Source organism: Cololabis saira, chromosome 20, assembly GCF_033807715.1.
Source record: "Cololabis saira isolate AMF1-May2022 chromosome 20, fColSai1.1, whole genome shotgun sequence".
NCBI classification, from domain to species: Eukaryota; Metazoa; Chordata; class Actinopteri; order Beloniformes; family Belonidae; genus Cololabis; species Cololabis saira.
In genome coordinates, this window is record NC_084606.1 from 1,636,436 (window position 1) to 1,649,082 (window position 12,647).

Below are 12,647 nucleotides of genomic sequence, written 5' to 3' on the forward strand. Positions count from 1 at the left end.
CTTACCTGTAGGAGCAACAACAAGTCACAGTAAACCATGAACATAATTTGCAACAACAATAACATGTTTAACATGTTTTTAGACGGTTTTAACTTGACAACATTAACAATCTAAATCGACCAAAAAGAGACAACAGAAAAAAACTGTCAGTGGCAAAGAAAATGATAACTAGTTTGGCCCTAATTCACGTTCATAGTATTTTTACAGGTTCCTCGGCCTCCACACACACACACACACACACACACACACACACACACACACACACACACACACACACACACACACACACACACGCTGTCTCTGCGTCGATTTAACGTGCAACCATAAATCAGGCTTTACCTATTCATTTATGTGCGCTGGGCGCAGAGCGGAGCTCAGCGGCGGACGAGAGGCGCCTGCCGCAGGGTTTGCGCTGAAACATTGTCTCCAATAACACCAGAAAAAGTCGCTAGATTTGTCGCTAGTCGCTTTTTTGAAAAAAAGTCGCTAGGGCTGTTCGATTAATCGATTTTAAATCTTAATCGCAATTATGTAATTAGAACGATGTTAAAACGTGAAAATCGTAAAATCGATTTTTCACTTTCACTTTTTTTACTTGTTTTTTTTTTTTTTTACCTTTTCTGCACACATATTAATGATTGATACCATATTAATGATTGATGGAAATACCTCTCAATACCTGCGACAAGTGCCCCATGGGAGAGGCTCTTTAGTGTAGGAGGGGGCGTGGTAACCATGGTGATATACTAACATGGGAGAGGCTCTTTAGTGTAGGAGGGGGCGTTGGAACCATGGTGATATACTAACATGGGAGAGGCTCTTTAGTGTAGGAGGGGGCGTTGTAACCATGGTGATATACTAACATGGGAGAGGCTCTTTAGTGTAGGAGGGGGCGTTGTAACCACGGTGATATACTAACATGGGAGAGGCTCTTTAGTGTAGGAGGGGGCGTTGTAACCATGGTGATATACTAACATGGGAGAGGCTCTTTAGTGTAGGAGGGGCCGTTGGAACCATGGTGATATACTAACATGGGAGAGGCTCTTTAGTGTAGGAGGGGCCGTTGGAACCATGGTGATATACTAACATGGGAGAGGCTCTTTAGTGTAGGAGGGGCCGTTGGAACCATGGTGATATACTAACATGGGAGAGGCTCTTTAGTGTAGGAGGGGGCGTTGTAACCATGGTGATATACTAACATGCCACCGCTAGACCGGCTCGTGTTCCAGCAAAAAACTTGCAAATGTGAACAGCAAATGTAATGAGTGACATTCCACACCTCTACCTCCTTCATGGGTCATTATTATTTAGCATGCAAAGACCCAGTTTAGTTTAATTAGAAAATGTCTTGTTTTATTTAATTGGAAATATAACTTACTGTATGTTTGCAAGTGCTGATTTGCTGATTTTTTTTTTTTCAGAGATAAAACTTTATATTTTATTATATTTTTTCAACTTTTTTTTACAGAGTTTTGCACTTTATTCATTCATTTTTGGTTTAATAAGAGCAAAGTTTGCACTTAAAGCCCTATGGGGCAAATGTTCAATAAAAAAACAGCATATTTGAAATCATTTCTTTGCCTTTTGTCAATTCACAAAATAATCGTAATCGAAAATCGGATTTTGAGAGAAAAAAAAATCGAGATTTTATTTTTGGGCAAAATCGAACAGCCCTAAAAGTCGCTATAGGGGTCTGAAAAGTCGCTAAATCTAGCGACAAAGTCGCTAAGTTGGCAACACTGGAATTACCCATCAGCCCCTGCTGCAGCTCCGTGTGTCACACATGTCTCGTTGTTTCACCGGCTAAACGTTTGTCTCATCTTTCTGTCTCCAGGACTGACTCCGCCCACCGGCCTGACTCCGCCCACCGGTGTCTCGTTAGCTCGCTAAGCCGCTAACGGCCCTTCAGACGGCAGACGGACGGAGGTGAAGATGTAGCGGCTCCGCCCTCGGGACTAGACGTCAGCGGCTACCGCTATAGCGTTAGCGGCAAGCAGCTGGTTAGCGGTGGCGCGGGGCTGAGCGCTAGCGGCGCGGGGGTGCGATGGAGTACCACTCCGGTGGCAGCCTGCCCCTGCTGGGGAGACCGCGCTACTGCCCCGGCGCTAGCGCTAATGCTAATGGAGGCTACCTGTGCGAGACGGGCCACTGCTGCGGAGAAACGGGCTGCTGCACGTACTACTACGAACTCTGGTGTAAGTATTAGCTGCTAGCACGTACTACTACGAGCTCTGGTGTGTGAGTAAGAGTACCTACGATACCTGGAATTAGGTGTAGCGATACTAGCATAGCGACACTAGCATAACGACACTAGCATAGCAACACTAGCGTAGCAATGCTAGCGTAGCGACACTAGCGTAGCGACACTAGCATAGCAACACTAGCGTAGCGACGCTAGCATAGCGACACTAGCATAGCGACGCTAGCATAGCCACACTAGCGTAGCAACACTATCATAGAGACACTAGCGTAGCGGCACTAGCGTAGCGACGCTAGCGTAGCGGCGCTAGCGTAGCGACGCTAGCGTAGCGGCGCTAGCGTAGCGACGCTAGCGTAGCGGCGCTAGCGTAGCGACGCTAGCGTAGCGACGCTAGCGTAGCGGCACTAGCGTAGCGACGCTAGCGTAGCGGCACTAGCGTAGCGGCACTAGCGTAGCGATGCTAGCGTCGCGACGCTAGCGTAGCGACACTAGCGTAGCGACACTAGCGTAGCGACACTAGCGTAGCGACGCTAGCGTAGCCAGACTAGCGTAGCAACACTAGCGTAGCGACGCTAGCGTAGCCAGACTAGCGTAGCGACGCTAGCGTAGCCAGACTAGCGTAGCGACACTAGCATAGCGACACTAGCATAGCGACACTAGCGTAGCGACACTAGCATAGCGACACTAGCGTAGCAATGCTAGCATACCGACGATAGAATAGCAACACTAGCATAGAGACACTAGCATAGAGACACACGCAGCAGCTAGTGTTTGTCCTCAGGTCCGGTTAGCATGCTAACTAGGGACGGTAATTGATAAGATTTTTTCGATTCCGATTCCATTTTCAATTCTGCTTAACGATTCGATTCTCATTTGGAAAAACGCAGAACAAACAATTTTAGTATCAACTTTGTTTTGTGTCTTTAAATAAAAACAATATAAGTGAGGTGTTAAGACGCCCCCCGGCGTCAGGCTCCTCCATGGGGCCAGGGGGGCCCAAAAATATATTTGTAATATGAATGAATGAATGAATGAATGAATGAATTAATTAATTAATGAAGTTTATTCAGTCATGACAACACAAAACAACACCAAAAATAACATTCTAAATCCATCTCTCTCTCAGAGCCGCCATGTTTGTTACACAAAAAACGTCTTTCTTTCTTTCTTTCTTTCTTTCTTTCTTTCTTTCTTTCTTTCTTTCTTTCTTTCTTTCTTTCTTTCTTTCTTTCTTTCTTTCTTTCTTTCTTTCTTTCTTTCTTTCTTTCTTTCTTTCTGGCTCATTTCCTTCCATCCTTCTGCGTCATCAACGGGAATTTATCATTTTTACCGCTAGATGACAAATTCTTACCGTGGGGAATTTTTTTGACGGTTTATCGTGAACGGTAAAATATCACCCATTCCTAGTTCTGAACTAGAACCGGTTCTGGATTCCCTAATGCTAACCTTGTGTTTTCCTCCAGGGTTCTGGCTGCTCTGGACTGTCCTGATCCTGTTTAGCTGCTGCTGCGCGTACCGCCACCGCCGCGCTAAGCTACGCGTCCAGCAGCAGCAGCGGCAGCGTGAGATTAGCCTGCTAGCTTACCACGGAGCCACCTCCTTCCCCTCGTCCATGCTGGACCTCAGTGAGTCACGTAGCTCAGCGATGCTAACAGCTAGTCTCTGGTATCTCAGCGATGCTAACAGCTAACCTTTTCTCCTGCAGGTTTCCTAGCGACGCTGAAGCTGCCGTCGTACGAGGAGGTGGCAGCGCAGCCGTCCACGCCTCCCCCGCCCTACAGCTCCGTGTTCACCCGTTACCCACAACCCCCCGGGGCGGCCGGCTCCGTGTTCACCACGCCCCGTTACCCACAACCCCCCGGGGCGGCCGGCTCCGTGTTCACCACGCCCCGTTACCCACAACCCCCCGGGGCAGCGGACCCCCACCTGCTGACGCTGCACCGGCCGCTGAGCGACGGCCGCTCATCGCTCAGCTCCGACAACAGGTAACGCGGTAGCTACGCTAGTGTTGCTACGCTAGAGTCGCTATGCTAGAGTCGTTACGCTAGTGTCGCTACGCTAGTGTCGCTCAGTTCCGACAACAGGTAATGTTAATAAGCTAGTGTTGCTACGCTACTGTCGTTACGCTCGTGTCGCTCAGCTCCGACAACAGGTAACGCGGTAGTGAAATGTTGAAAATGTTGATATTGTCGAATTGTATTTCAACTTTATTCTCGACATTTCGACTTTTCGGAAAAATTAAACCCGAATTATTATTTTCTTCTTCTTCTGCAGCTCCAGCTGCTCCTGCGACTCCTGCTGCCCGTCCTCCCCGTGTAGCTCCTCCCTCTCGCCGCCCGTCACCTACGAGACGGACACGAGCCCCGCCTCCACACCCGGCGAGGCCACGCCCCTCACGCTAGACCACGCCTCCACGCCCGGCGAGGCCACGCCCCTCACGCTAGACCACGCCTCCACGCCCAGCGAGGCCACGCCCCTCGCCCTGGACGTCGCCGTGGAGACGGTCGCTAACGCCGCGGCGGCCGTGTCGGTGGAGGTCGGAGACCCGGAGGAGCAGCTAGCCAGGGACTCGCCGCTAACCCCCGGCCAGTCCGTTACCGTGGCGATTTCAGGGTCTCTGCCCCCCCCCGGGGGCCCCCCAGACCCCTACGGGGCCCCCGAGGCCCTACAAGGTCTCGGGTCACCGAGAACTTTGGATCCGGCCCTGGTTCCACCTCCAGATGTTGAGAGAATGTTGTTTCTCCAAACGAGTCCAGGACTTGATTTAGTGCCACTTTGTGAACAGACGACCCCGAACCAAGACCAGGACCAGGTCCAGGTCCAGGACCAGGACCAGGTCCAGGACCAGGACCAGGACCTGTCCAACCTGACTAAGGTAAATTAATTATTACAAATTAATTACTACATTAATTATTCTGAATTAAATAATTCTGAATTAATTATTATTACTAATTAATTACTAAATCAATTATTCTGAATTAAATCATTCTGAATTAATTATTACTAATTAATTACTAAATTAATTATTCTGAATTAAATTATTCCAAATTACTAATTACTACATTAATTATTCTGAATTAAATCATTCTGAATTAATTATTACTAATTAATTACTAAATTAATTATTCTGAATTAAATAATTACGAATTAATTATTACTAATTCATTACTAATGTAATTATTCTGAATTAAATAATTCCCAATTCATTATTACTAATTAATTACTAAATTAATTATTCTGAATTAAATCATTCTGACTTAATTATTACTAATTAATTACTAAATTAATTATTCTGAATTAAATTATTCTGGCTTAATTATTATTAATTAATTACTAAATTAATTATTCTGAATTAAATCATTCTGAATTAATTATTATTACTAATTAATTACTAAATTAATTATTCTGAATTAAATAATTCCCAATTCATTATTACTAATTAAATACTAAATTAATTATTCTGAATTAAATAATTCCAAATTAATTATTAATAATTAATTACTATATTAATTATTCTGAATTAAATCATTCTGAATTAATTATTATTACTAATTAATTACTAAATTAATTATTCTGAATTAAATAATTCCCAATTCGTTATTACTAATTAATTACTAAATTAATTATTCTGAATTAAATAATTCCCAATTCGTTATTACTAATTAATTACTAAATTAATTATTCTGAATTAAATAATTCCCAATTCGTTATTACTAATTAAATACTAAATTGATTATTCTGAATTAAATGATTCCAAGTTAATTATTACTAATTAATTACTACATTATTCTGAATTAAATCATTCTGAATAAATTATTATTACTAATTAATTACTAAATTAATTATTCTGAATTAAATCATTCTGAATTAATTATTACTAATTAATTGTTAAATTAATTATCCCGAATTAAATAATTCCCAATTCATTATTACTAATTAATTACTAAATTAATTATTCCGAATTAAATAATTCCCAATTCCTTATTACTAATTAATTACTAAATTAATTATTCTGAATTAAATAATTCCAAATTAATTATTACTAATTAATTACAAAATTAATTATTCCAAATTAAATAATTCCGAATTAAATAATTCCCATTTCATTATTACTAATTAAATACTAAATTAATTATTCCAAATTAAATAATTCCGAATTAAACTACTTTCCTTGGAGTTTACATGGAAATAGTAATTCTGAATTGAGGTTTCCATGGAAACCAGGTTTGAAGGTTCTGATTTTAATTGAATTAATTCCATTTTGATGTTTCCTGCCATCTGTTTCCAGGTCCTGGTTCTGTCCGACCCGCCCGAAGCTCCGGCTCCGTCGCAGCTTCTTCCCCTGGTTCTGGTTCCGGTTCTGGTTCCGGTTCTGGTTCCGGATCTGGTTCCGGATCCGTCCGTCGTCCTCGTTCCGAGTCCAACACCTTCAAATACGAGCCGGAGCAGCGCCGCCGCGGCTTCACCCGCGGCTTCACCCGCGGCTTCACCCGCGGCTTCACCCGCGCTGCCTCGCGGCCAGGACCTGGATCTGGTCCAGACGGGTCCTGGTCCTGGACCTGGTCCTGGACCTGGTCCTGGTCCTAGTACGGGTCCGGGTCCTGGTCCTGCAGCTCCGGTTGGGACCGGATCGGCCGAGCCGGACCTCGTTGTTCCACAGTTGCCTTTAGGTACGTATTTATTTATTTCTATATGAATGTTATTGTGCATCAGGGCTGTAACGGTACACCAGGGCTGTAACGGTACACCAGGGCTGGGCCAGATATATGTTTATATATATATATATATATATATATATATATATATATATATATATATATATACATGCATGCATGCATGCATGTGTGTGTATATATATATATATATATATATATATATATATATATATATATATATATATATTATATATATATATATATATACATATTAGGGCTGGGCGATATGGACCAAAAGTCATATCTCGATATTTTCTAACTGAATGTTGATACTCGATATATATCGATATTTTTTCTGTGCCATAATTGGGGTTTCCCCCAAAGCATTATAGCATAGCATCTCTATTAGCATCTCTGTTAGCATCTCTGTTAGCGTCATTTCTTAAGGTCTGCACAATATCAACATGTATAAAACAAATGAAATAAAAATAAACTGCCTGCATATAGAGAATAAAAATGCTTCTTGAATAAAATAAAACAAATATCCCTTTCCTGCATAACATCCATCCATCCATTATCTATACCCGCTTTATCCCTTGCGGGGTCACGGGGGTCTGCTGGAGCCTATCCCAGCTCACTACAGGTGAGAGGCAGGAGTTACACCCTGGACAGGCAGACTTTTCCACTGAGGTTGACAGTTGTGCAAATAACAAAACATTTGTGCAAATCTCAAATAAAACATTCAAGTCAATTTGTCACAAAATAAGCTATATCAAAATCATAAAAAAAAAAAAAAATCATTTTTTTTTTTTTTTTTTTTAAATCGATATAAACGATATTGATTCGTACCATATTGCGTTTGAAAATATATCGATATATATTAAAATCTCGATATATCTCCCAGCCCTAATATATATATATATATATATATATATATATATGTATATACATATAAATATATATATATATATATATATATATATATATATATATATATGTATATATATATATATATATATATATATATATATATATATATATATATATATATACATATATATATATATATATATATGTATATGTATATACATATTTATATCTAATATACATATATATAAACATACATATATATGTATATGTATGTTTATATATATATATACATATATGTATGTATGTGTATATATATATATATATATATATATATACATATATGTATGTATATATATATATATATATATATATATATATATGTATATAACCATGTTCAAATAACGGATTCATTCATTCATCCCTTCCTTCACAGACGTCCGGGCCGGTTTGAGATCTGGATCAGGATCTGGATCGGCGCCGAGTCCTCGTCCCGCCGTGGCGGTGCAGTCGGAGGGTTGCCGGGCCAATTCCCCGTCGCCGGCGTCGTTGCTCCTGGACCCGCTCAAAGCCGGCTCTTCCTCCTCCTCTTCCTCGCTGTCGCCGTCGCCCAGAAACAGCCAGTCGCCGCCCAAACAGACCGTCTTCTCGCCCTGCGTGGACGTCTTCCAGCCCCGACCCCCGAGCTGGGAAAACAACGGAGACGACGGAGACGAGCCGCCGCGGAACGACGACGAGGACGAGGACGAGATGGGGGCCGACGAGAGCCAGTACCGGCACCGGCGGCTCACCGGAGACTCCGGCATCGAGGTGTGCCGGTGTCGGGTGGAGGAAGAGGAAGAGGAAGAGGAGGAGGAAGTAGAGGAGGAAGAGGAAGAACAGGAAGTAGAGGAGGACAGGAGAGGAGACGGAAACACCAGCGTCCACGACAGCGTGGACTGTCCCGCCCGGAGCCCGTTGAGCCCGACGCTGTGCACCGCCACCGCGGCGGCTAGCGCCGCGCCAACCGCCGACGGCGCCGGCAAGGTCGTCATCGTCGTGGAGACGGTGTGAACGATGGAAAAAACCGCCCATTCAAGCCTTTTCGTCGACCGGACGACAGGAAGAGACGGTTGTGGACATTTGATCCGTCAGGGACGTTGTGGACGATCGTCCAGTTGGAGTCGGACCCTCGAGAGGCGTCGGTTTAGAGCGTATTTACCGTATCCAGGGTTGGTGATGTAGGACAGGAACGACCTTAGAATACACGTCATCAAACTACACATCGATACCAACATTTCCATCTTTTTTGTTGACAAGCGAGTCGCCAAACAAACGTCCTTTAACCAGGAAATGCAGTCGTGTAAAAAGTTGGTACCACCTTCCACGAGTCAATGTCCCCAACCGATTCATTTATGGCCGAATCAACCAGTTCAAAACCGGTTGGTGTTCCCCCAACGTTCCCCCAACGTTCCCCCAACGTTCCCCCAACGTTCCCACTATGTTCCCCCAGTGTTCCCCCAACGTTCCCACTATGTTCCCCCAGTGTTCCCCCAACGTTCCCACAAATTTCCCACAACGTTCCCCCAGTGTTCCCACAACGTTCCCCCAGTGTTCCCACAACGTTCCCACAACGTTCCCCCAACGTTCCCCCAACGTTCCCCCAGTGTTCCCACAACGTTCCCCCAGTGTTCCCACAACGTTCCCCCAGTGTTCCCACAACGTTCCCCCAGTGTTCCCCCAAATTTCCCCCAACGTTCCCACAACGTTCCCACAACGTTCCCCCAACGTTCCCCCAAATTTCCCCCAACGTTCCCCCAAATTTCCCCCAACGTTCCCCCAACGTTCCCCCAACGTTCCCCCAATGTTCCCCCAGTGTTCCCACAACGTTCCCCCAACGTTCCCCCAACGTTCCCACAAATTTCCCACAACGTTCCCACTATGTTCCCCCAACGTTCCCACAACGTTCCCACAATGTTCCCCCAGTGTTCCCCCAACGTTCCCCCAACGTTCCCACAAATTTCCCACAACGTTCCCACAAATTTCCCACTATGTTCCCACTATGTTCCCCCAACGTTCCCACTATGTTCCCACAACGTTCCCACAACGTTCCCCCAGTGTTCCCCCAGTGTTCCCACAACGTTCCTACAATGTTCCCCCAACGTTCCCACAACGTTCCCCCAGTGTTCCCCCAGTGTTCCCCCAACGTTCCCACAACGTTCCCCCAGTGTTCCCCCAGTGTTCCCACAATGTTCCCCCAACGTTCCCCCAACGTTCCCCCAACGTTCCCCCAACGTTCCCCCAACGTTCCCCTAACGTTCCCACAAATTTACCACTATGTTCCCACAACATTCCCACAACGTTCCCACAACGTTCCCACAACGTTCCCACAACGTTCCCCCAGGGTTCCCACAACGTTCCCCCAATGTTCCCCCTGTGTTCCCCCTGTGTTCCCCCAACGTTCCCCCTGTGTTCCCCCAGTGTTCCCCAACGTTCCCCCAACGTTCCCCCTGTGTTCCCCCAGTGTACCCCAACGTTCTCCCAACGTTCCCACAACGTTCCCCCAACGTTCCCACAATGTTCCTAAAATGTTCCCCCAACGTTCCCCCAACGTTCCTAAAATGTTCCCCCAACGTTCCCCCAACGTTCCCCCAACGTTCCCACAATGTTCCCCCAACGTTCCCCCAACGTTCCCCCAACGTTCCCCCAGTGTTCCCACAACGTTCCCCCAACGTTCCCCCAACGTTCCCACAACGTTCCCCCAACGTTCCCACAATGTTCCTCCAACGTTCCCCCAACGTTCCCCCAACGTTCCCCCAACGTTCCCCCAACGTTCCCACAACGTTCCCCCAACGTTCCCCCAATGTTCCTACAACGTTCCCCCAACGTTCCCCCAGTGTTCCCCCAACGTTCCCCCTGTGTTCCCCCAACGTTCTCCCAACATTCCCCCAACGTTCCCCCAACGTTCCCCCAACGTTCCCACAACGTTCCCCCAACGTTCCCCCAACGTTCCCCCAGTGTTCCCCCAGTGTTCCCACAACGTTCCCACAATGTTCCCCCAACGTTCCCCCAAAGTTCCCACAATGTTCCCCCAGTGTTCCTACAATGTTCCCCCATTCCCCCAACGTTCCCACAACGTTCCCAAAATTCTCAGATTCTCACCGACTCCAAACTAAAATCTCTTTTGGAGACTTTGAGCTTCGTTTTCGTGTAAACGAACGGCCAAAACGCATGAAAACACCAGCGTTTCTGCTCCGTGGAAACGTAGTCGGTGATTGCGTGGACGACTGACTCACTTCCAAGGCTGAACCAACTTTTTCACACGACTGTAGGAACGAGTTTCTTCCTTCAAAGAAAAAGCGAAGAACAGCTGAAGTGTTTGGAAGCGTGTGGTCGTTGGTGACGGGGGAGGTTTTTGGAAATGTGCCCGGTATCTTTGGGACGACGTCGGCCGGTGATTCACCGACCGACTGACGGAGTTACGACTGACTCACTCAGACTGGAGAGACGTCCTGTTCGTAAATGCAAAAACTCAAAATCTTACCAGGAATATTTGTCTTATTTCTAGTTAAAATGTCTAATTTTTAGTCAAAATAAATCTTATTACACTTAAAACAAGACTCACCACTGGAAAAAACATACATTTTCACCTGTTTCAAGTAGATTTTCACTTAAAATAAGATTTTTTTGCTTGTAATAAGAAGATAAATCTTGTTCCACTGGCAGATTTTTCTACTTATTTCAAGTGTAAATTTACTTGAAACAGGTGGAAATTGTCAAATAAGTTATTTTTCTGGTAATGACTCTTGTTTTAAGTGTAATGAGATTTTTTTACCTAAACTGAGACATTTTAACTAGAAATGAGACACATATTCCTGGTAAGATTCAGAGTTTTTGCAGCGTGGGCTCATTTGCAGTTTTTTTCTGCTCACGGTTTATGTTTAATTGGCCGGAGAAACCGCCGGCTGGAGCTCTGACATCAGTACGAAACAAACAATGAGGCTTTTCAGACGGAAAACAAAGCGGCAAAGTCGTCATCGTCACGTCTTTGTCTCGGATGAAACAATAGATTCAGACTCCAACGTCTCCGTCTCCACAACATCTGTAAACCGGAACAACGGCGTCTCCACAACATCTGTAAACCGGAACAACGTCGTCTCCACAACATCTGTAAACCGGAACAACGTCGTCTCCACAACATCTGTAAACCGGAACAACGTCGTCTCCACAACATCTGTAAACCGGAACAACGTCGTCTCCACAACATCTGTAAACCGGAACAACGTCGTCTCCACAACATCTGTAAACCGGAACAACGTCGTCTCCACAACATCTGTAAACCGGAACAACGTCGTCTCCACAACATCTGTAAACCGGAACAACGTCGTCTCCACAACATCTGTAAACCGGAACAACGTCGTCTCCACAACATCTGTAAACCGGAACAACCAGAGAAGAATGTGGTCTCCACAACATCTGTAAACCGGAACAACGTCGTCTCCACAACATCTGTAAACCGGAACAACGTCGTCTCCACAACATCTGTAAACCGGAACAACGTCGTCTCCACAACATCTGTAAACCGGAACAACCAGAGAAGCACGTTGGGACTCGTTTTCAAATCCTCCCGATGTTTTCTAGCTTCTTCTAGCTTCTAGCTAGCTTGACAGACGAAGTCCATATTTTGTGACAGAAGGACAAACGAGGAAAAATAAACTCATAAACTCGTAGAAAAGGAGTTTATTTTAGCGCTGAGGTTGTTTTTGTTCGTAAAAGTGTTTGATTTGCCTGAACTTTACCGAGTCGCAGACGCGACGCCTGAAAACCCCAAACCGTTTCAAACGTTGGTTAAAATACTGAACAATACCAGCCGGTTCATTCTAGACTAAACTGACCGGTTCATTCTAGACTAAACCTACCGGTTCATTCTAGACTAAACCGACCTG

The 12,647-nt window shown here is 44.9% G+C and overlaps 1 protein-coding gene across 1 annotated transcript in view; it reads left to right on the forward strand.

Annotated features, from left to right (window-relative positions):
• LOC133420903 (mucin-2-like) overlaps positions 1–10,877 on the forward strand; it is a 14,227-nt gene extending 3,350 nt beyond the window's left edge. The window contains exons 2-10 of the mRNA XM_061710784.1: positions 1,835–2,195; positions 3,664–3,825; positions 3,906–4,185; positions 4,475–5,075; positions 6,489–6,870; positions 8,159–8,540; positions 8,655–8,769; positions 9,215–9,468; positions 9,578–10,877. Coding sequence (XP_061566768.1) covers positions 2,045–2,195; positions 3,664–3,825; positions 3,906–4,185; positions 4,475–5,075; positions 6,489–6,870; positions 8,159–8,540; positions 8,655–8,769; positions 9,215–9,468; positions 9,578–10,877 — 3,627 coding nt within the window. The 5' untranslated portion in view covers positions 1,835–2,044. The remainder of the gene's footprint in view (positions 1–1,834; positions 2,196–3,663; positions 3,826–3,905; positions 4,186–4,474; positions 5,076–6,488; positions 6,871–8,158; positions 8,541–8,654; positions 8,770–9,214; positions 9,469–9,577) is intronic.
• The last annotated feature ends 1,770 nt before the right edge of the window (positions 10,878–12,647 follow it).